This window comes from Cnephaeus nilssonii (assembly GCF_951640355.1).
Source record: "Cnephaeus nilssonii genome assembly, chromosome: 22".
NCBI lineage: Eukaryota > Metazoa > Chordata > Mammalia > Chiroptera > Vespertilionidae > Cnephaeus > Cnephaeus nilssonii.
In genome coordinates this window covers 22,709,734-22,732,879 of record NC_137093.1, presented here as the reverse complement: position 1 = coordinate 22,732,879, position 23,146 = coordinate 22,709,734, and the positions used below count along the sequence as shown (strand labels likewise).

At 47.6% G+C, this 23,146-nt stretch overlaps 1 protein-coding gene across 4 annotated transcripts in view; it reads right to left on the bottom strand.

Moving 5' to 3' along the window:
* The window catches only part of SGSM1 (small G protein signaling modulator 1), a 92,927-nt gene that overhangs the window by 50,213 nt on the left and 19,568 nt on the right, over positions 1–23,146 (bottom strand). For 3 of the 4 annotated variants that reach the window (XM_079763094.1, XM_079763095.1, XM_079763096.1), the window contains exons 3-4: positions 5,750–5,858; positions 5,611–5,654 (exon numbers count right to left, since the gene is read on the bottom strand). In XM_079763094.1, coding sequence (XP_079619220.1) covers positions 5,611–5,654; positions 5,750–5,858 — 153 coding nt within the window. The remainder of the gene's footprint in view (positions 1–5,610; positions 5,655–5,749; positions 5,859–23,146) is intronic. The other variant, XM_079763097.1, reaches the window with a different exon arrangement.

The window sequence follows — 23,146 nt, the reverse complement described above, 5'->3', positions numbered from 1 at the left end:
CACCAGGGGGCAGCTCCTGCGTTGAGCATCTACCTCCTGGTGGTCAGTGCGCATCATAGCGACCAGTCATTCGGTCATAACGGTCACTTAGGCTTTTATATATATAGATTGCTTATCTCTCTGACCCCCAACTAGACTGTGTGCTTCATGAAAGCATGTGCATGGGGATGTTACTTTGCTCACTTCCCAATCTGTAGATCCTAGAACAGTGCCTGGCACATAGTAGATGGTCAATAAATATTTGTGGAAGGAAAGGAAAGCAGGAGAGAAAGGAGGCGGGGAGGAAGAGAGAAGGGAAAGCAAAGAAGGAAGGAAGAGAGGAAGTTTTCATCTAAGAACTAACAGAAAGGGTCCATCCTGGCCCCTGCCATCAGCTGAAAATTCCTTACGTACAATTCCACACAAGACCTTCCTTGCTCATCAGTCCTCTATAGCTCCCACTATCTAATGGAGCAGACACTGCAGCCTGGCATTCACAGCCCTGCACAAGCTAGAACTAATGGACTCTTCCTGCCTCATCTCCTTCCCCCGCACACACCTGAACCCACGCCGTGTTTCCAGGAACTCTGCTGAAGCTCATGGCTCCCTACCACTGCCCTCTGTGAATCTGGGTCATGAAGCCATTCTCCAGGTCCTAACAGTGGGATTTGAATCCTGGCCTCTGTGGACTGCCTGTCCCGAGAGTGAAGGAGGAGACACTTGGGGCGCCTTCGGGACAGTGCCCAGTACAGACCCTTCTCCATCTCAACAGCAGTGCCACTGTGGGCTGGATCCTTTGTGGTGGGGCCATCCTGTCATTACAGGAAGTGGAGCAGCATCCCTGGCCTCTACCTATCAGCTGCTAGTAGCAACCACAGGTGTGACAACCATGTCTCTACACACTGCCAGATGTCCTCTGGGTAAGGTTGCCAGTCCAGCAATATATACTTATACTAAAAATTATTCATTATCTGAAATTCAATTTAATTGTGTGACTTGCCTGTATGTCATCTGGTAACCCTACGGGGTGGTGGGGGGAGGGGGGGAGAGAGTGAGAACCTTCATTATGAACCACTGGGTTGAAGTGGAATCACCATGGCATCCCAGTAGTAACATCAGTGGTTTCTCTCACCTTCCTCCTACCTTCTTAGAAAGTCCAGCCCACCTCCCCCATCCTATCGCCTTCCAGGGCACTGGAAGCTCAGCTCCCCAAGCAAGCCCATCTCCGCCCTTGTGTTGACTGCTCCCAGTGATAATCCTTCCATCAGCTCCAGCTCCAGACTACAGAACTAAAGCAGCTTCCTCTCCAGCACCACTGCATCCTCCTGTCTCCTTCCTGGGGTCTGCCCTCTGGCCAGCAAGCCCCTGCCTTCTCTCCTCCAATTAAGTGGCCTCCTAATCCCAGCCTGGAGGCAGGAAAACAAGGCAGTTAGTCACTTTGCTTCCTTTATCAACTCTGAGTCACATGGCTAGCTCCTTTAATGGCAGTTGTCATGGCAACAGGAAGCCAGTGCCTGCTCTCTCTGGAAACCAAAACAAAATTAAGTGGTGGAGGTGGGGAGGGAAAGGAGCCAGGATAGAGCTGGTTGGGTCTAACTGGAGGAAATCATGCTGGGGCCACCCGGTCTCCAGCTTTCCCTTGGTGGCATTGGGGAGATGGAAAAAATAAGATGCCTGCCCTGGTAAAGCTCAGGCTAATGCGGTGGGTGTTTTCACATTGTTTATCCTGATGGTTGAGTAATTTTCATCTCCATTGTGAATAAACTGAAACCCAGACACTTGTGAATATAAAGAGGAATGCTCATCCAAGACTGTGCAATTTACAAGCTATCAATGTCAGCTTCTCCCTCTTCTTTCCATATTCCTTAAATTCTCCCCACTCCTTCCCTCTTGCTTTTATGACAGGACCAAGTGCTCTGTCTACATTGTTTTCCTTTCTCTTGGAACCCCCCCTCCTCCGAGTCCTCCCATTACTCATGTTCACAGTGCTCCCTCCAGCCACAGGTGCAGTTCCCTCTGCCAGGAATGGTTTTCTTCTGTCTCTTCTCACCTCCTCCCTTCACCTGAAAGGCCCACTCATTACCCTGGCCGGGTAGCTCAGTTGGTTTGAGTGTCAGCCCCATACGCCAAGGTTGCAGGTTCGATCGCCAGTCAGGACACATACAAGAAGCAACCAATGAATGCATACTAGTAAATAAGTGGAACAACAAATGGATGTTTCTTTCTTCCTCTCTTTCTCTCCCTTTCCCTCTCTCTCTCAAAAAAAGCAATAAAAATAAATTTACATATCCTTCACATATCTTCTTAAACATAAGGTAATTTAAGATATGTAATGCATGCAGTTACTTCTCTATTATGTTCTTGTGCTGCAAAGTACCTCTCCTTCGGACCGTGGTGCACAGCCTATAATTATCTTTTTAATTACACTCAGAACGTCTGCTGGGGTCTGTCTCCCGTTCTAGAAAGTCAGCCCCAAGAGCTTCCAAGGGCTGATTAGACTGGCAGGGCCTCTCTTGTTCACTGCCACGTCCACAGAGTCCAGCCCTGCCTCTGGCACACAGGTGCCCTCAGTCAATAAGTGCACCGGCACTTGAACCCAGCTCTGGCGGATCCCAAGGCTCCTTGGCCTGCCTCCACGGTGGCTCCCTGAGTCAGCACTGGACAGAGCTTCCAGCCCCACAACCCCGCTGGCCTTTGTGGCTTCAGTGGCTCAGGCAGAGCTTGCAGACCAGCCAGGCCTACCTACAGAAACTGATTATGAAGCCGCCTCTTCCACAGGAAGGATGTGGGGAGCCTCCAGGCAGACCATGACAGCAGGGATGTGGCTCCTCTGAACCCAGACAGTGAGGAGAAGCAACAGCTGACCCAACCCCCAGAATTTTAGGCATTCCACTGGAGACTGGCTCTCTGGTATTAGGGGGACATGCAAGGAAAGGAGAGGGGTCTGCTTTGGGGGGAACAAACCTGTCACCATGCCCTTAGGGGCACCCATGCTAAACAGAGGGGCTCGCAGAACGGAAGACTTGAACTTGTTTCTCTTCACTCAGTTGTACCCTTGAAACATCACTTACTCGTTCTGGGCCAGTTTCCTCATCCGTACAGTGGAAACTATACCTCACACACATGCTGAAATGATGGCGCTGTGTAGCTGTGGAAGGCATGTTTGTGACACAAGGGTCAAGAGCCTGACTCAGACAGACCTGGGGTAAGTCCTCAACTCTGTCCCGTCTTAGCTGTGTGCTCTGAGCAACTCACCCTCCCTCTCCAAGCCTGTCTCCTTGTCTGTAAGATGGGACCACCTCACTCACCTCACAGTCACTGTGCACACAGGGTGGATGGAGATCTGGTTACTAAGATGATGTGCCCAGGAAATGCAGAATTTAGAAACAGTCACTAACTTGTGACTGTTAGGTCCTGCCTTCTGATTGCAGATCCAGGGTCAATAGGTACTTAGGCCCTTTGTCCAAACTTGCTCGGTTCTGCCCCTGCCCCTCAGGTCCAAGCAGGATGCCAGGAGGTTCCTCTGATCAGGAGATGATCTTGGCTGGGAGCCAGGCAGAAAAGCTCATTCTGTGCCCTAAATCCAGCTCCTCCCAGGAGAGAGGATGCAGGCTCAGACCACTGGCCACCAGGGACAAAGTGTTCCCCTCAGCTTGGCCAATAACCCAGACTAGACTGGTATGATGGGATCTCCAAGGGCAATGGACCAATGCTCCCTTCTCCAGATGTGGAAACTGAGTCCTTGAGAGGGAAGGGGACTTGTCAAGGGCACCAAGGGAGCTGGTGGCAGGGCTGAGACCAGGGCCCCAACTGTAGCCCCGCCCAGAGGCAGAAAGCACTGCCTTCCCCAGGTGCCTTGCTGACATGGTCATCTGCCTGCAGCCTCCTCCCAATGGAACCAGCCAACCATATCCTTAAAAACACAGCCATTCCAGGTGAAAACATCTGGTTTGGTTAAACAATGAACAACAATATTGGAGGTTTTTAACCTGAAGGCTTTGTGTGTGTGTGTGTGTGTGTGGCGGGGGGGGTTGTCTATATACACCCTCCCGTGAAATAGTCATCATAACATGTGGGTCTGTAGGTTTTGCTGGAAAGAGGTTCTAGACAGAGCTTTCTTCAGGTCCCCACAGGGGTCTCTACAAGGGCTGAGATGAAAAGTTCTGGGCCTTTCTGAGGGGTTCCATTGTATCCTATGTGTCTCCTTATTCAGAGAGGCCAGGATGTGAAACCTGGGCTGCTTCTTGAAACAACATGGGCACACACCACACACACACACACACCCCCCATGCTCCCGGAGGAGGGAGGGGCAGCAACAAGTCAAAGTCTGGAGGCTGCCAGTGCTGGCTGTCGGCCATCAAGTGGGGAGGGGCTTCTTGGTGCTCAATGAGGACACCAGATGCTGACACCCCAAACACACAGAGACACAGGGATCAGGCCAGCCCCCACGGTCTACAGGCTAAGGACTCAAGATACACCAGGGATGCCGGCTCAGCAGCAATGGGGTCCAAGGCTGAGGGATGTGAGTGACATGAGGGGGGTAATACACACAGTCACAGCCTCACTCACTCACACAGACTTATGCATCACACATCACACACACGTGGATACACACACGTATATACATACATAGTCACAGCCTCACTCATTCACACAGATGCCTGCATCACAGATACACATCATACTAAAAATACAAACACCACAGACACACAGATACATGTATACACAATACACAGATGCACAGATATTCTCAGATACACACACAGTTACATATCCTTACCCACACAGGCATATACATACATATACAAACACATACACACACACACACACACACACACACACACAGAGTCCAGGCATCTAAATGGTTCCCCAGACACCCATCACTATAGATTCTCCACTCTCTGCAGGGGGTCATGGGCTACTAACTCTAAAGGCTAGACTGAGCTCTTTGCAGTCCAGGGAGAGAGGGAGAGGGCCAGAGGGGCGGCTCACCCTCCTTCTTAGGTGGGGGGTTGAGAGGCCCTTGCCTACCAGGAGAATGTGGGCACATGCCCACCAATGAAGTAACCCACTAACCAGAGACTTTCAGGGAGGGAGTCCCTGGCTCCTGGGGTGGCCCAAGGACTGAGAATCCGAGGGGGGCATGGGGATGTGTGGGGAAGCTTTATTTTCCCACAGGGTTAGCTTTCCCCTTTCCTAAAGTCTGGTCCTCCTTCTGTAGCCCATCCAGACCCCCCAAGCCCTATCGCCCCGCAGGTGCTGGTCTCATTGTAGTGAGACCCACCCACAGGCGCTTCCACGAGGGGGGTTCTACCCAGACAAATGCAGGAGTGCCCCAGAGTGGGAGTGCCCTCCCGCTGCATTCACCCCAGCACGTAGCAGAAAAACATCCAGAGCCCCACCCCCCATACCTGAAGCCCCACCCCCAAATCCAGCAGCCTCCAGTCCTGAGGGAGGTTAAGTACCCACCCAGGTGAGCCCACAACCAAGGTGGCCGCCCCCTTCTGCCAGTGGCAACCCCACCTTTGAGACTCTTTCCTGGGAAGCGGGGAGGGCCTACGACTGTCCCCTCCCTCAGGGGTGGCGCCCCCACCCTCCCCCACCTCACCACCTCACCACCTCACCACCTACCTCCTTCTTGACCGTGCGCAGCAGCCTTTGCCGGGTCTCCGCCCCTGTGGGACAAGACAGCGGGTCAGCAGAAAGCTGGGACCGGGGCCTGGGGCTGCCCTCCCGCCATCCCTGCGCCTCACACCCCGCGCCCCCTCACCCGCAGGGCCCGAAGCCATGGCTGGGCGCGCGACGTTCCGAGTCCCCGGGCGCCTGCAGTGGCGGTGGTGGTGGCGGCGGCTCCTGGGCGCTGGGCTCCCAAGCTGCGGCTGCGTTGGGGCGGGACCAGGCGCCCCAAGACGTCAGGACCCGTCAAGCGCGCGGCCCCGCCCCCCGGAAAAACACTGCCTGGCCCCCAGGTTCCCAGTGCGAAGATCCTCCCTGCCAGATGCACATCCTCACTCCTGCACCTCCCAACGAGCCCCCACCTTCCTGCCCCACGCCAGTGCCCCCCTTTTGTGGGCAGGGAAGGACAGCACCTTTATTCAATGTCTGCTGTGTGCCAGGCTCTAGAAAGTGGCCGGAGATGGTGGGGCACTCTCTCTGCACCTCAGTCTTCTCATCTTTAAAACGGGTATAATGTGATTACCTCATGGGAATGATATGAGACTTAAATGAGGAATGTAAAACACTTAATACAGACCTAGGAGGAAAAGTCCAGAACCTATAAAATGTTACTGCAGCTGCTATATTTTTTACCAGTATTAATATTATTAATATTATTGCAATATTATTGCTGACAGTGTTACAGGATGTACTGGCTCTCCATCCAGGAGAGGCCAGGCCTTAAGTGGCGCACTCCCCCCACCACATGCAGGTCACTGGGAGAGTGGTCCTCCCAGGAGCCTGTCCCCAATAGGGCGCAGCTGTTTGCCAGGATCTCCAGCACTGTGCAGGCTATGGGCTCTGTGGGACCAAGGCTGGTTCCACCAAGTTTCTGACTGCATCCACCCAGCATGCAACTCAAGTCAACAAATATTTATTGTGCCAGGATACCGTGCTGCGGGTGCTGAAGTGAACAAGACAGGCAAAAAGCCCTGCCCTGTGGAGCTTAGGAGGTAGACAACAAAATCAATAAGTAAATGATACAGTATGTTGGAAGATTCTGGAGAAAAATAAACTAGACGAGGGAGACAGGGCCGGCCCAGATGGGTGGGGTTTGTATTTTGAGGTAGGGTGGCTGAGAGAGGCCCCAGTGAGGAGGTGACATTTGAGCAAAGAGGAATAGGACTTCTCTAACCCAACACTCCAAAGTTTTCTCCTCTGATCCTCTTCTCTTCTCTCACACCCTCTCTCCTGGGTTACCCTCCACTAGACAAACCAGAATCAAACAAACCAGAACACACAATAGGCATGGCCACTACCCAGAAGGCACTGGGGGCCGGTTTCTACAGCTAAACCTAAGCAGTAACCTGGACACTTACAGGCATCTTCTTTGGAATCACTTACGAGTGCAAGGATTTTCCAGGAAAACCCTAGTGAAGCCCTGCAACTTGGAGGAACTAAATTAATGTCTAAATTCAATACAACCCCAAATTAACGGACAACAGAATTTGTTATATCCTGGAACTCAATGCAGTGATTGTAAAGTTCATTTGAAAAAACAGCCAGGAATTTTCCAGTGCTTAGCAGATTTAGTTTGTTCTAGTCCTTAGCATTTTTTTCAAGATGTAGCAAACTGAACGTTGCTGTTCCTGGAGCACCATGGACAGTGCAGAATTGCGTTTAGAATTAGAGCTGAGGGTGCATGCTGGTTTCTATGAGCTAATACTGCCATTTCAAAGCAGTGGGTAAGGTCAGGATTGCTCAAGAAAAAGTGTCGGATAACGATCTCTCTCTTAATTAAAGTGGGTATTCACTGTGTGCAGCAAAGATTTAAATGTCAAACAAGGCAATTATAAAAATATTAAAAGAAAGAACTTGTGATTAAAAAAAAAATTTAAGTGCAAGGCCGAAGAAACCCGGTGAGCTTGGACACACGTATACACTCTTACCTATCCCCTCCTATACCAAGCATCCCTGCATCTCACCATATCCGTCTTCTTCTCTGTAAGCAGTCAACAAGTAACTGATACGACAAATATCATTTTTTTAAAAATGACCCAAAATATGTGAAAGCTTACAAATCACTGTGAATCCACTTGCACAAATCTGCCTAGAGGATTACAGATGAGCCTTGGTTTGAATTTAAGGACAGTTACAGCAGCTAAAATTTAGCTATCTTGGCAATGGCAGGGATTTGGTTGAAGTATTAAGTGGTAAGGGCATATGTTTCTGGATTTTCAAGTGCATGCCATTTAGTAAGGTCACCTGGCAGGTTAATCTGAGGATGGTTGATGATCGAGACAAGGAGGGGCAAGAGATCAGGCAGACACCCCAGCTGGTGTGGCTCAGTTGGGTGCAGCATCCTCTTGTACACAAGGTTTGATGCTTGTCCAGGCACATGCCCAGGCTGTGGTTTGATCTCCAGTAGGGGCACGTGTGGGAGGCAGCCGATGGATGTTTTGCTCTCACCTCGGTGTTTCTCTCTTCTCTCTACTCTCTCTCTCTCTCTTTCCTTCTCTCAAAAAAAAAAAAAAAAAAAAGATCAGGCAGAGGGCCCCACTCCCATTCCACTGAGACTCAGTGGGTTTGAGACCCTGCCAGATGCAGCTCAATATCAGCCTAACTTGGTCCAGGATGGACATGGTGCCGGAAGAGGCTGGGCCTGCAGCGTTGAAATTGGAGTGGGCACAGCACCTACCCTTCGTTAGAGTACTTGAACAGCCGGAGTTGGACAGAGGTTTCAATATAGTTTAAACTTGTTATCCCTGCCGTGTGTATGCATTTCTGTATTCTCTTATCCTGTATCCACTTGGTATTCATGTAGCAGAACCCACAGCTGTGCTGAGGGGACTTGCTTTTATGACCTCCAGTGGGTCCCCTGCTGACCTGGCACTCACACGACACCATCCAGGTTCATTCATTTCCTCTGAATCTCATGCCCCTCTCCTTCTTGTCTTCACTCAAGCCTCAACCTCCCCCCCCCCACCCTAACTCTAAATGAGACAAATAGAACATCAGAACAAAACTTCAACATCTTCCCCTACCACGTCTCCCTCCCTGAGACCCTAAGGGACTAGCTCTACTTCTACCTAAAGAAAGTATCTCCACTTATTCCCAGATCTCTCTGGCCAGATCCCTTTCCTGCAGGACCTAATACCCCATGGATGTCTCACACTTCTGACTTGCCCTCCTACACTTCATTTGAAGAAGTCCCATTCTTCCAGTTGCCCAGGCAAAAGTCCTTTGATTCATCCCAGACTCATCTTTTTACCTCAAACCCTTCACAGAAACAACCAGGAGATACTGTTGCCTCTGCCTTTCAAGACTAGCCAGTATGTGACAAGTTTTCATCACCTCTTTTTCTACCACTGGTCCAAACCACCAGCTCCCCCTGCTGGACACTGCAAGTGGTCACCTTAATGGTCTGGCTTTTGCAGGGGTCTTCTCCTCAATCTGTTCTCAACACAGAACCAGGTAAATTGGTTCATGTGGCTCCTCTTCCCACCACCCCAGGAGGGCTTCCGTTTTCACAGTCAGAGAAAATTCCTTCAGATGCCCTCCCCCCACCCACTCCCTCTCTGATTTCTCCTGCTTCTCTCCCCCTCAGTCTGCTTTGCTCCAGCTGCCCTGGCCACCTTATTCTTCCTTGGACATCTCTACCTGAAGAATTTGCTGTCTTTCCTCCACCTATAGCTCACGTAACCTCGTTAACTCACTCACTTCCTTCAAGTCTTTGATTCTCACCAAGACTCCTTTTGATTCTCACCTGTTCTCCATTAATTAATGCAACCAGCCCCCTTTACACCCACCTTCCCAGTAACTCCCCAATTTCCCTTATTTTGCTATTTTTTTCTGCATTTCCCTAGCAATGACCACACTGTGGCTATATACATTATTTGTTGTTTTTATTTTATGTCACTGGAATGTGAGGTTTTCAAGGGAAGGTCCTTTGCTTTAGGCCCCGGCAGTGTCTGGCACGTGGCAGGCATACAGTAACTTTTAGATGATGAATAAACATAGAGATAACACTATTCTTTATTTCTGCTTCCAAAAACACGCAGACCCAGCCACCTGGCCAAATCCAGCCTAAACTCCAGCCGCTGCAAGAGAAAAGCCAAGTGGCTGAGTCTGAACAACCAAGGAGCGCAGGGCGCATCTCAGCCTCCAGGTAAAAAGAGGGAAGTAGACGGATATGGTGAGGGGCAGGGGTTGCTTGATACGGGAGGGAATAGATAAGAGTGTATACGTGTGTTCAAGATCACCAAATTGTATACATTAATTATGTACACATTTTTGCACACCAATTGTACCACAGTAAAGCTGGGGTGGGTGGAAAAGATACAAGGTAAAGAGTCTATTGGGTTTCACAGCATGGACTTTATCCCCAAGAGCAAATTATGGAATGGTGGGAATTGAAGTCCAGGTGGAAGGCACTGAAAAAAAACGTAGCAATATTTGCTACAAAAAAGGAGAAGGGAAATGGTATAGTAGATGGAGGAGGATTTCAAAAAATTAGAGAATAATATGTATTTATCTTGGTGGAAATCACCCAATAGAGAGGGAGAAATATAACACAGAATGTACAAGAAAGAAGAACAAAATCCCTGAAGGTGAAGTTAGAATCTATAGCTCAAGTAGAGGGACTGACTTTTCTTCTGAGCAGGACACACCCTCCATGGTAATCAGACAAGCACAATGTACGTCTATAAGAAGAAGGTAATGTTAGTGGATTCCTGTCTGAGTTTTCATGTTTCTCAGTGAAGTGTGAAGCAAGATCATAGACTGAGCTAGATGGAAGGAGGGAAGGAGAGGGAAGTATAGGAGATTTGAGAAGAGATGAGAAAGTATGAGATGGTGGTTTTTGATGGGTAGGAAGCAAAACTAAGGAACTTGGGTTGGTGTTTCAGTGGTTTAATGAATCAAGCCTGTGATCCTCAATGTCTCCCTTACTGTTGATGTGAGCAACCTTCTGAGAAGCCTGGACTGAGGCCCGGCTGAGAGCAGGCAGTGGCTGCACTGGCTCTGGATGTGCACCTTCCCTGCCCCTGCCCTTCCTCCCCCCAGATCCATTCTCTACCAACTCCTCATCCCTCCCTAGACCTTGCAGTGGCAGGGGATCGAGTCCCATGTCCTCTTAGAGGGACCCCTCCATGCCCACTACCTAAGACTGTGACCCACAGCCTGGCGACCCCACCCCAGAATGCTCCCTGAGGAACACCAGAGCCTCCTAACCTGTCACCAAATGTCCATTCCACCTGCCCGATGGCTCTGCCCCTTCTCACCGTGATCCTGTCCACATCAACCCATGCAAATCCCGCCAGGAAACCCCAGTGTCCTTCCTCTCTAAAATCTCCGAGTCTAGATTGCTAAATATTGGTATCAGGTTTTGCCACTAACGTTCAGAAGAGCTGACCTGCAATTCCCTGCCTGCTGCAGGGGTGGTTGGTATCAAGACTGTCCTGATCCAGGGAAAGCAGCTGGGTGCGTCCCCTCTCTCTGTTCTCGGGTACATGTTTAAGACTGACACTATTTCTATCTTAAATATTTGGTAGAAGTCAGAGGACGGGGATGTTGTCTCACCCCCCTGCTAGGGACACCAGCACATGTGAGTCACCTTCCTGGCTTCTCTACCAACTTTTGTCCCAGTCTTTAAAACTTTCTCAACCAAATGTCCCCGTGACAGTCACTTTTGTTTCTCCTCCACTAGATGCTGCTCTCCACCCACCTAAGACAACCGCCATTCCTGCTTCCGAGGTGGCAGGACCAGACACATTGGGATGTGGTCAGTGCTCCTCCTTTTCCAGAGCTGGTGCAGAGCCGAGTGCTCACCAGGGTTCACTGACATGGTGGTGACAACATTAACCCCAATAACTGTACTTTGCCGAGTACTCAGCATGTGCCAGGCTCTTTTCACAGATTAGCTCCTTGAACTCCCACAGGAGCCTGCGATGTGAGATCCCGCTTACACAAGAGGAAACTGAGTCTCAGAGAGGCGATGTGACATGCCCATAGTCACCCAGCACAGACGGAACAGGCTGTTATTCGACCAAGTCCAAATGCCAGAGACATGATATCGTCTTGTTGCCCAGAGCAGTGGCTAATTAATGAGCTCCTACTATGTGCTGCGCACTACGTGAAGCTTGGAGGATACACGATGAATAAGACAGACCCATTCTGTGAGCGGTTTGTCCTGTGTCCATCCCCTGGGAACCTTGAGGGCAGCGCTCACATGTCCCCAGCACCTGGCACAGAGCGTGGCACAGAGCGCGACCTCAGTTAATGCTGCTGAAGAAGTGAACCCACTGCTGCAGGTCACACACCAAGCACTGGAGACAACTGCAGCTAAAACCTCATTCTTGGAAATGAAAACAAATACCCCGCCCTGGCGTGTGCTCGGTGGTTAGGGTGTTGGACTGTGTACCGAGGGGTCGCAGGTTCGATTCCCAGTCAAGGGCGCATACCTGGGTTGCAGGGGCACATGCAGGAAGTTTAATAAAGGCAAAACCTCAAGTTCAGCTCATTAGGGTTGCCTGGAACATCCTAATAAAATGATAAACAGAACAAGGCATGGGGGTACCCCGACTGACGAGACCCGGTCTGGAAATTAGGATGACTGGTAGTCCCAGTTTGCCTGCGACGGAGGCGTCCCTGACTTGAGACTTTCAGTGCTAAAGTCCTTGGCGGTCTGGACACATTGATCTTCCTACTTAAAACGGTACATGTTGGTCAGACCCTTGCCAATGGGATCGAGCCTGCCCACGTGCTCACCTGACCCTGCACGTGAGCACCGCTTCCTCATCTGTCTCCCCAACCCACTGAAATCCCTCTGGCCTCTTACCCACTCTACAGTCAAGGGAATCTTTCAAATAAAAAATGATGTCAAGACCCTCTCCTCTGTGCCAGGGGTTGAAAATCCTCCAACAATTCCCCAGTGCTCCATTTACCGGTCCATTGAATGGTACCAACTAGACAGTCACATCGACTAGGACCAATATTTGAACCAAAAGCCAAATTATTAAAGAAGACGATCATCTGTAATGGAAAAGAATCAATTCTTACATAAAGTATCAGGAATAAAGCTCTGGGATAAAGAGAACATCTCTGGGAAGCCCCTTATGACCAGTCTTGGCCTCTATCTACTTCTTACCCAAACTTTATGCTATGTTCTCTCCACTCATTCTACTCCAGCCTCACTAGTTTTCTGGCTGACCTCATGCCCATCATTCTCCCTTGGGCCACAGGGCCTTTGCTCATGCTCTTCCCTCTGCCTAGAATATTCTCCAGGATCTATCCTATCAACTGATGCCTGTTCATCCTTTAGATCTCAGCTCATGAGTGGCTTCCTTGGGGAAGCCTGCCCCGACATCACAGTTCACATAATTGCCCCCTCTCTTGCAGCACCTAAGTACCTCTCCTTCATAGCTCATAAATTCACATGTGCGTGTGTGCGTGTATCTGATTCATTCTCATCTCCACCACAGGCTCCTTAAGGGAATGACTATGCCTCTTTCAATTGACATTGTATTTCCAGCACTATCACCAGCCCTAGTAGATGTTCAATAAGTACTTGTTATTGAAATAAAGGATGAATACTAAGTGTTCAATATACATTTGAGATTTTTTTGGAATGGGGCAAATCATTACTAGGGCTATCATTACTATAAAGTTACCAAAACAATTCTTGTTGAATCAGTAGCTTGGTCGTCAGGAGACATGGTCCTAGATCTTGGATTTTTGGAGCCTGGAGCAATATTGGTGTGTGTGTGGAAGCAGGGCAGAGACAGAAATAAGATAGCAAAAATTGTAAATTTTGATTAAGGGAAAACAACAACATATACAAATCCATTGTCCTATCCTATATAATAAAGAGGTAATATGCAAATTGACCATCACTCCAGCACACAAGATGGCCACCCCCATGTGGTCAAAGATGGCTCCCCCATGTGGACATAAGATGGCTGCCACAAGATGGCCAGCAGGGGAGGGCAGTTGGGGGCGACCAAGCCTGCAGGGGAGGACAGTTAGGGGTGACCAAGTCAGCAGGGGAGGGCAGTTAGAGGCAATAGGGCTGGCAGGGGAGCAGTTAGGCATCAATCAGGCTGGGAGGGGAGTGGTTAGGGGTGATCAGGCTGGCAGGCAGAAGCGGTTAGGGGCAATCAGGCAGGCAGGCAAGCGAGCAGTTGGGAGCCAGCAGTCCTGGATTGTGAGCGGGATCCCAGATTCGAGAGGGTGCAGGCTGGGCTGAGGGACACCCCCCACCCCGCCCCGTGCAAGAATTTCTTGCACCAGGCCTCTAGTAATTTCATAAAAGAAGACTATCTTAACACGTAAATAATAATAAAGGACATAACTTCAGAAAATAATAAATCATAGCCTTCCCAGGCAGGGACAGTTGGTCTTTACACTGACATTATGCTACAGAAATCTGCCACTGGTGTATGGATTTGAATCTTGTCACCAATACTTTATAGCTGTGTGACCTTGGGTAAACAACTTCACCTCTCTGCTCCTCACTCCCTCCTTCTTGGGGCCATTGTGAGGATTAAATGAGTTAAACTATCTAAAGCCCTTCCAGGCGTCCTCAAACTACAGCCCGCGGGCCACATTCGGGTGTTTTTGCCGTTTTGTTTTTTTACTTCAAAATAAGGTATGTGCAGTGTGCATAGGAATTTGTTCATAGTTTTTAAACTATAGTCCGGCCCTCCAACGGTCTGAGGGACAGTGAACTGGCCCCCTGTTTAAAAAGTGTGAGGACCCCTGTATACACTACAGAGCTAATGTAGATTTACCATCTTCGTCATTCAGCAGACAACATCGCCACCTGGTGGCATCCCAGAGTATAGACAAGCTGCTTCTGCAGAGCAATAATGAGGCATCCACAGGCAGAGGCTGAGGCAGAAGCAGGAAGAAAAATGATAAATATTCATGAGATCATTTAAAGCTCGGGCCTGTCTTCCTGAGAATAAAGTTTGTTCCTTGGAAGCTACTGTCCAAGCTGTCAGCTCCCAGAGGGCAGAAAATGAAATCTTTCTCCCTGGCTGCTTTATCTGGGGTGGGGGAAGCTACCTCTTCGCTGGAGCTGGCAGGACAGCGGGGCCTTGGCACTGCCACCCACTGGGTGTGGGGCTGCTGTCAGCCATCGCCCTCCCTGCCTCTTGCTTTCCTGTGAGGTCTGAAGAATGAAAAAAACACAACACAAAACAGCAAACCGAATGTGAAAGCCTCTTGACGATGGCCACAGAACAGGGACAAATGTTAAGCGCTGTGCTCTTGCCGATAAGGGTCTTGCACTGTCCGAGCCATCAGCCTTTGGAAACAGCCCTTTGTTCTCCGAAAAGTCGTTGCAGGAGAGCCTGTGAGATCTGAAAGCGGACTTGAGCACTCTCTCTTTTTATATTTCTTCCCAGTGTGAGAGATTGACACTGATTTTCCTCTCTGTCTCTGCTTGCAGATATTCCTTTAGCCTGTGAGCCTGGGAAGGAACCTCCACAAAGGATAAAGAAGGTTGGCTCTGGGAGTAGGTAGGCTTGTGTTTGAAACCTTGTTCTGACACTTGCTGACTGTGTGACCTTGGGCAAGTCACTGTCTCCTTGAATTTGTTTCTGTGTCTATAAACTGGGAATGATAATCGTATACCCCTCAGGGATTTGATATTCGACCTGAGTATGCTAATCTACCCCACAATCTCACATGCCTACAGGGGACAGACAGGCATGGTGAATGAGAGAAATGGGTCAAGTGCAGGGCAACAGGGAATGGTGGGGACTGGGGCTAACCAGGAACAGATCCCCAAGTAACCAAAACAGCTGCTGGTCAGCATATCTGATGCAGGGCATTCAGGCATTTGAGCCAGCACATTACAGACAACCTCAAATATGGGGGATTTTGCTCAAGAAACTGTGGCCGGGCTTTGGCACTGACCTGAGAGAATAGATTTGGTTAGCAGTGAAGTGTGGCAGAAAGAAATGCAGGCCTAGTGCTGCCAGTTTTTTCAAACATTCAAGAGAAACAAGCTATCGGCTCCATTTTCTAATGCTGGCAATTAAATATTTTAAAAACATTGCCCCATGATCCCAACAAAACCCTGTGCTAGCTATGTGACCTTGAGTTAGTCTCTTAATATCTCTGGGCTTCTATTTCTTCACAAATAACAAGGGTAAGTATACACCTAACTCCTGATCTTAACAATTTATATAAATTACTTTATTTAACCTTTCCCTCAACATGCTAAGGGAGGTGTTGCTATTATCCCTCGTTTTTTTAGATGAGAAAACAGGTCAGAGGAGCTAAGTAACTTACCCAGAATCACACAGCTATTAAGTAGCAGGGCTAGTGTGCGGCTTTAGAATGAAATAGTGCATGCAAAGTGGTCAGTGGCTATTAGCTATTGTTGTGTCATTGTTATTATCACTACTATTAACATAAATGGTTCAAGGTCAGTTCTCATACTTAATTTTATGGTCAAAGTAAGCCGCTAGGCTTTGACCTGTCAAAGACCAGAGTCAGCTCTAAATGATGCGGCATGCATTTTTGCAGGTAGTTGTTGGACAAATTAATAGTTCCTTTTTACATAGGCATTGGGCCACCCTGCCTCTGGGTTTCCTGGGGGTAATAATCAGATTTAGACCCCTGGTACAGTCGATAGATTATCATCTCAGGGTGACCAAGCCAATCATGACCTGTAATTTACAGCTTGAGTTATTCTGAAATCAATACAGATTTGCTCTTCATCGAATGGGCTGTAAAGCATGGTTGACAGACGGCCCTGAAATGCAATTGACGTGGGAGTGGAAAAATTGCATGGGCCTGGAGAGGGGCCAGGTTATTAGGGGAGAGACGAAGTAGAAAGTGGAGGGCTGACCTCTGTTTAGTGGGCTGTGGTCAGAGCTGGCCAGAATTTCCATTGGGACCAGCTCAGGACAGTCTTGTTTAGAGAGTAGATTTGATTGGCAGTGAGGTTGGAAAGAAACACGTTTTGGAGATGGGTAGAACTGGATTTGTATTTACACTGTGCAATTTCCTACTTACAGTACTATGGGAAGTTGGATTCCATTCCCGGATACTTAGTTGTCTCATCTATAAAATGGGCAATAAACTGAACCTATTGCTCAGATGATGATGAAATGAGCCTATATTTGCAAAACACTTGTTTTTCTACAACATGAAGCTATCAAGTCCAGTCATTAAGAGACTGTGCAGTCAGGTGGACCTGAGGTCGAATCCTGCCTCTTTCACCTCCAAACACTCAGTGTTACTAGTACTTTGGATTAAGTCACTTGACTACTTTGAGCTTTAATTTCTTTATATTGAACCAGTAATAGAAGCCCCTACCAAAGATAATTGTAACCATTTATTAGATAATGCACAGAGAGATAAATTAGCCCCAATGCACAGAGAGTGTGAGCTCAGCAAGAAGAGGGCATTATTTTGGTCCATCTGATTTTTATCCATCCCAAGCTGGGCACGGAGGAGGCTCTCAGGGAGCATGGACTCAAATGCACAATGAATTAAATGAGTTCTTCAAGAAACAGATGATAACCTCAAACTGGGTAATTTGAGGAGAGTTTAATAAAAAAAATTAATGACACTAAAACATACTTAAATAATAAAATAGCTGTTAAAATTGTACATACATGCACTGTTTACAAATGTGTGACGGGGGCATTGGAAAGCCAACACAGGATGCCAGGGCTACGCCCAGAGGAGCCATCACCATCTTGGAATAGCCCAGATGAGCCCAGATGATTGTTTCAGCGTTTCTCTTCCTAAGCCATGTGATCCTGTAGTGCCTCCTAGTAAAATAGAAAGAATGAGCATCCCCACGGCATTTGTGAGGGCTTGACCATGTGACTTGCTTAGGTCAACAGAATGTGAAGCAGAAAGTGATGGGAGCTGAGGCTAGAAATGTGCTTGTGTTTCTGTCATCTGCCACGAGAAGAATGTGCCCCAGGAATCTGTTCACCTCAGAAGGAGGAAACTCATGGAGCAGATCTGAACCCCGCTGGCAGCCTGGATCAAGATCATCTGAGCCCAATAGTGCCTAAGTGACCTACAGACCTGTGAGCAGAACCAAATATTTGCTCCTATAGTCACTGAGATTTTGAGGTTGTTTGTAATGTGGTAAAACTGACTAACGCCCACCTTTTGATTAGGAGGGTCCAGTTACTGGATTGGGCTACCTGATAGGAGCTGTGACCTCAGTAAAGGGAATAGATGGCTCACCTCTATCCTCATTACACTATTATTGTTACTGCACACTTCCTAAATGATATCAAGGTACAGAACATGACTCCAGAATGGAGTGGGGTGGCACAGAATGCTCTAGTTGATGTCACAGGACCTGGTTACCCACCCCTGGTATTGGGAGGGCTACTCACAGTTCTTCTGTCAGCGAGATTCCATCAGCTCTTGAAAAAGCAAAGTTCCTTTCCTTTGCGGGCAGGTAGGAGCTGAAGCAGCCCTCAGCACCCAGGGCTCTGGGCTGCACTGGGCAGGGGATTTGTCCTAGGGCAGTGATGGGCAACCTTTTGAGCTTGGTGTGTCAAACTTCGCCAAAAAACTGAGCATAACTCGGGTAGTGTGTCACTTTGAGGAAAAAACTAACTCCAAGACTCTAGTCGCAAATGTTTCATCCTCAGGAGCAGCAAATGTTTCATCCTCGGCATGCGGCCGCGTGTCATCAGAAATGGCTACGCGTGTCAGTGCTGACACGCGTGTCATAGGTTCGCCATCACTGTCCTAGGGGGTCTGGTGCTGTCCACCTATTCAGCTTACTCCATTCTAGAGATACAGGTATCTGCCAAACCCTGTGATATCCTGCAATTTATGAATTCTTAAATTTGAATATACTTTTATGGGGATCAATTCCATGATGAATTTAGGCCAGCCTGAATCTTGTAGATAAATGATATATACAATATAAGATGATTGCAGATGAAACATAGAAAATGCATAGGAAGATACGACTATTAGGTGGGAGAGAAGTTATCATCTGTTTCTGCCCACCTATGGCACACCCATCCCCATTCACCACCAACCCAGCTACACACTCATCCCTCTACCCACCACCCACTCTATATGACACCTAATGCCCAACCTATTCTCCATCCATTTATTTTTCCACACACCCATACCCTTTCAAACATGGGTATCCACCACACTCATTCACTAACCGCAGTCGTCCATCTATCTATCGATCATCCATCCACTCACCACCCACCCAATCCACCATCCCAGTCATCCATCTAACCTATTCATCCATCTATCCATCCATTCACTTACCTATTAACCACGTACACCATCCCTCATAACATCCATCCATCATCTTCTACCCAGTCAGTCACCCATCTCACCCATCCTTCCATCCATCCTTCCATCCATCCATCCATCCATCCATCCATCCAAATATCTGCCACTCACCAACTCTTATCCATCCATTTAACAAACATTTCTAGTTACCCATATGTGCCAGAACTTATATTATGGACCTGGGACACATATAATGAAGATGTGGCTCCTTTTCATAAGAACATCTCTATCCAGTGTGTAAGAAATATACTCCAAAATAAAACTCAACCAACTTTTAATAAGGCATGGACAACAGAAGGCCACATTATGTAGTGGTTCTACACACAGGCTTTGAAACCAGACCAACTTGACTTTGATCTGGCCTCTGCCACTTGCTAGATAGATATCCTTGTACCAACCACAACACCTCATTTAGCCTCAGTTTCCTCATGTGTTCAGCAGGAATAATAATTGCATCTACCTCAGAGGGTCATGGTGAACACTAACCAAGTTAATGTTTAGGAAGTTAACATGTGAGAGGGTCACATAGCAAAGAGCCGCAGACGTTCTCTGGGAGCAGCCTAGTTGACAACCACCAAGACAATGGGAACCTCAGTCACAACTGCGAGGACCTGAATCCTGCCAACAGCCCTGTGAGCGGGGAAAGAGCCCCAGAGCTCCAGAACAGAGTCCACAGGCACCTTGATGTAGCATTGAGAAGACCAGCTAAGCTCTGCCTGGACTACTGAACCCATAGAAACTGGGAGATACTGTGTGTTATTTTAAGCCTCTAGATTTGAGGTAATTTTTGATGTGATAATAGAGAACTAAGACATTAAGTAACTTGCCCAAGGCTACAAAGTTCCTCAGTGATAGAGCCACAGTTCAGAGTAAGAGCAAACTTACTGAAATATAGCCAGCCAGAGCAGTTCAAGTGCAAGTGATTTTCTGATTAGCACTCAATTGCCTGGAAAATTCAATTAATCAGAATCTCTAATTCCTGGACCTTACAATTAGTCGGGGATTTTCTGGATTTGAAATCAAGTTTTCCATGGCAACTGGGGCAAATACCATGATGCCCTGAGGCTGCTGGAGAAATGCAGTGACTGTAGAGTTGGGAGAAGAAATACTACTCCACTGTTACGATAAGGTCTGATTCCAACAGCCAAGTGTTTCCATTGTGAAAATGTGATGGCGATTGCTTACTGAGCAACAGCCACCTGACTTTATGCCTCTGCTCTATTTCTCACCATTGAACCCTGGATTGAAAAATTACACCTCTAGATATATACTAGTAATCTCTTCCTTTAAAAGAAAGAGACTGACTTTGTGGGAGTGTGGTCACCAATTAAATGGCTACCACCACCACATCAGCTCAGTCATTCAGGCCTTTAGGGAGCCTGACAGTCTACCTGAGCCCTGTGGGTTCCCTAGTTCAAGGGTGCTTTGGCACCCACTGCCTGTTGCACTCAGATGTCGAGTGTGACTGGACACTGTTAGCATCGGTAGCAGCTCTTTTTATACTCTTTGAATGTATCAATAATTTGAAATATAAAAAAATCCAAATAAATAAGTTTGTATAAAAAGAAACTCCAGTTTTTTATTCTACTGCCGCGCTTTGTAAAATCTGGGGCATTTAAAAAATTAAATCTCGAGTAGAATAAAGGAATCGAGAAAAAAGCAAGCGAGTGCAAAGGATTAACTTTGTCCATCTCTGCAGAGCACTTTGGATCATCTCATCTTTTCATCCCTATCCCTTTGTAGAGCAGGTATTGTTATGGGCCCCATTTTCTTGAGGGAAAGACTAAGGCTTAGAGAGGTGAACAGATCTTCCCAAGTTCAGACAGAGCCTGGATTGAAATCCAATACAGGATTCCCCTGGAGCGTGTGCTTTTATTCATTATGTTGGGTGCTCAACAGTAGGACCAACACCGTGTAGGCGCACATTTGCTGTTGTTGAAGTGTGATTATATCCAGGGTGAGTCCCCAGGATAGCTAGTATGAAAAAAGAAGTGAGTTTGTTGGGAGAAGCAATGCAGGGAAAAGGCATGGGAGGTGACATTTACCTGAGACTCTGCCACAGGTGACACACTCACTGTGAGGTTGAAGAACCCCAGTGATGAATCAAACACAGTCCCTGCTCCCACTGAGCTTGAATTATAATATAAATATAAAAGAAGCAAGCAGGAAAACCAAGGAAATAAGCACCTGAATGAAGCATAGGGTGATGTGGCACACAACAACAGTGGCATCTTCCTAAACAAACCAGCGAAGACCTGTCTGAGGAGGCAGCAGAGCGAGATATGAATGGAGAGAGGGAGGCAGCCAGGCCAGGACCTGGAAGAAAAGCATACCAGGCACATGGAAGAGCAGGTGCAAAGGCCCTGGGGTAGAAGCAAGCAGGGCCCAAATGAGGAAGAAAAATGATGCAGTGCATGGTGAAACACAGGGAAGCCTGGTTTGGCATGAGGTCATAGATGAGGTCAGCAGAGCATTTTGGGTAAGAAAAGGAACTTGGGATTTTATCCTGCTGGCAGCAGGGAGCCATAAAGAGGAGCAGCAGGATCCAAGTTATTTTTTTCAATAATCTCTGATTGCTGTGAGGAGAATGGAAAAGAGAAGGGTAATGTGCAGAACAGATAGGAGACGCTACAGTGTGAGACCCTAGGCCAGGACATCCTGAAGAATTCCTTGTTTCATCCCACTCCTGTCTTGTTGGTTCCTTGAATTCACCAAGCTCTTCCTTGCCTCAGGGTTTCTCACGTGGTATTCTCTCACCTACAATCCTCTTTCTCTAGCTAACTCTCCAACTCTTTTTGTAGATCCTCTTCTCTCATGTCTTTTCATCTGGAAAGCCTTCTCTGTCTAGGTGAGTACTCATGGCATCTACCTCTCCCTCTTAGTAATAACATCCACTGAGCTTGTAAAGGGCACTGACCCCTCCCTGTGCCTCCACGAGACCTATGAAGGCAAGCAATGCATCATTGCGGCTGCTCAGAATGCATGTAGAAGGCTCTCATCAAATCTTTATTTGATGAAATAATATTTTTTTGATGAAATAATATTAAAGTTAGTGGCCATTTGAGATTTATGATGCTGACCCTAAATGATTTTTAAACAATTAAGTACGGTCAGTCTTTCAAACAAATGGGCTTTTGAAGCAATAACCATGATTGGCTGCATGCCCTGTATATGCTAGGAACAGTTTTAAGCACATGAAATCCCCAACTCATTTAATCATCCAAGAACCATATAAACAAGGAATGTTCACACCCATTTTTCAGATGGTAAACTGAGGATGGGAGTAGCTAACTAGCCCAAGAAAACCTCATTACTATGTGCTGAGATACCAATTTGAGTCCACATCTGTCTTGCTGCAACTCATGCTTTTTTTACCAGTGACTCCTGAAGACAGGAAGTTATTCCCCCAGCAAGTGTTCACCAAGCACCAATGAGGGAGGTGGAGGAGGATATGATGTGTAATTAGCCAGCGTTCCTACCTTCTAGGGGATTAGCATCTGGTAGAAGAGATGAGATCTGGAGAGAAGTGCCTATGTAATACTATAATGCAGGGACCCATATGGCTCAGTCTAGAGAGCTGTGGAGATCAAAAGTACAGTCTAACAACCCCAGGAATAATTTCAAAATGACTCACGTTCATTTATTATAATTTACCAATACTGTGAAGGGGATTCATAGTCCACCCAAATATTTCTTTCTTTTGTAAAATATCTTCTACTGATTTTTAAAGATGGAGGAATGGAAAAGGAGAGAGAGAAACATGGAAGCAAAAGCGAATTTGGCTGCCTCATATATACCCCCTACCAGGGATCAAGCCCGCAACCCGGGTATATGCCCTGACCAGGAAATGAACTAACAACCTTTAGGTGCATGGGACGACACCCAACCAACTGAGCCACACTGCCAGAGCTCACAAGTATTTCTTAAACCTCCTTCTCTATTCCAGTCTCACCCCAAACCACCTTTCACACTTTCAATTGGTGAACCCTTTTCCCGCCACTTGACTTTTATATTAAGATTCCACATCATTGAAGCTCCAAACAGCTGATAAAACCGGAACCAGCCCATGACAATCTAATGAAAGCCAAGACCTTTCTCCCGGGGAAATGTTCAAGTGCAAGTGCATGCACACAGACACATACACACACTGATTTGCCTATCATTTCAGGTTGTCCACAGACCCTTGAATCTTACCAACAGTTTC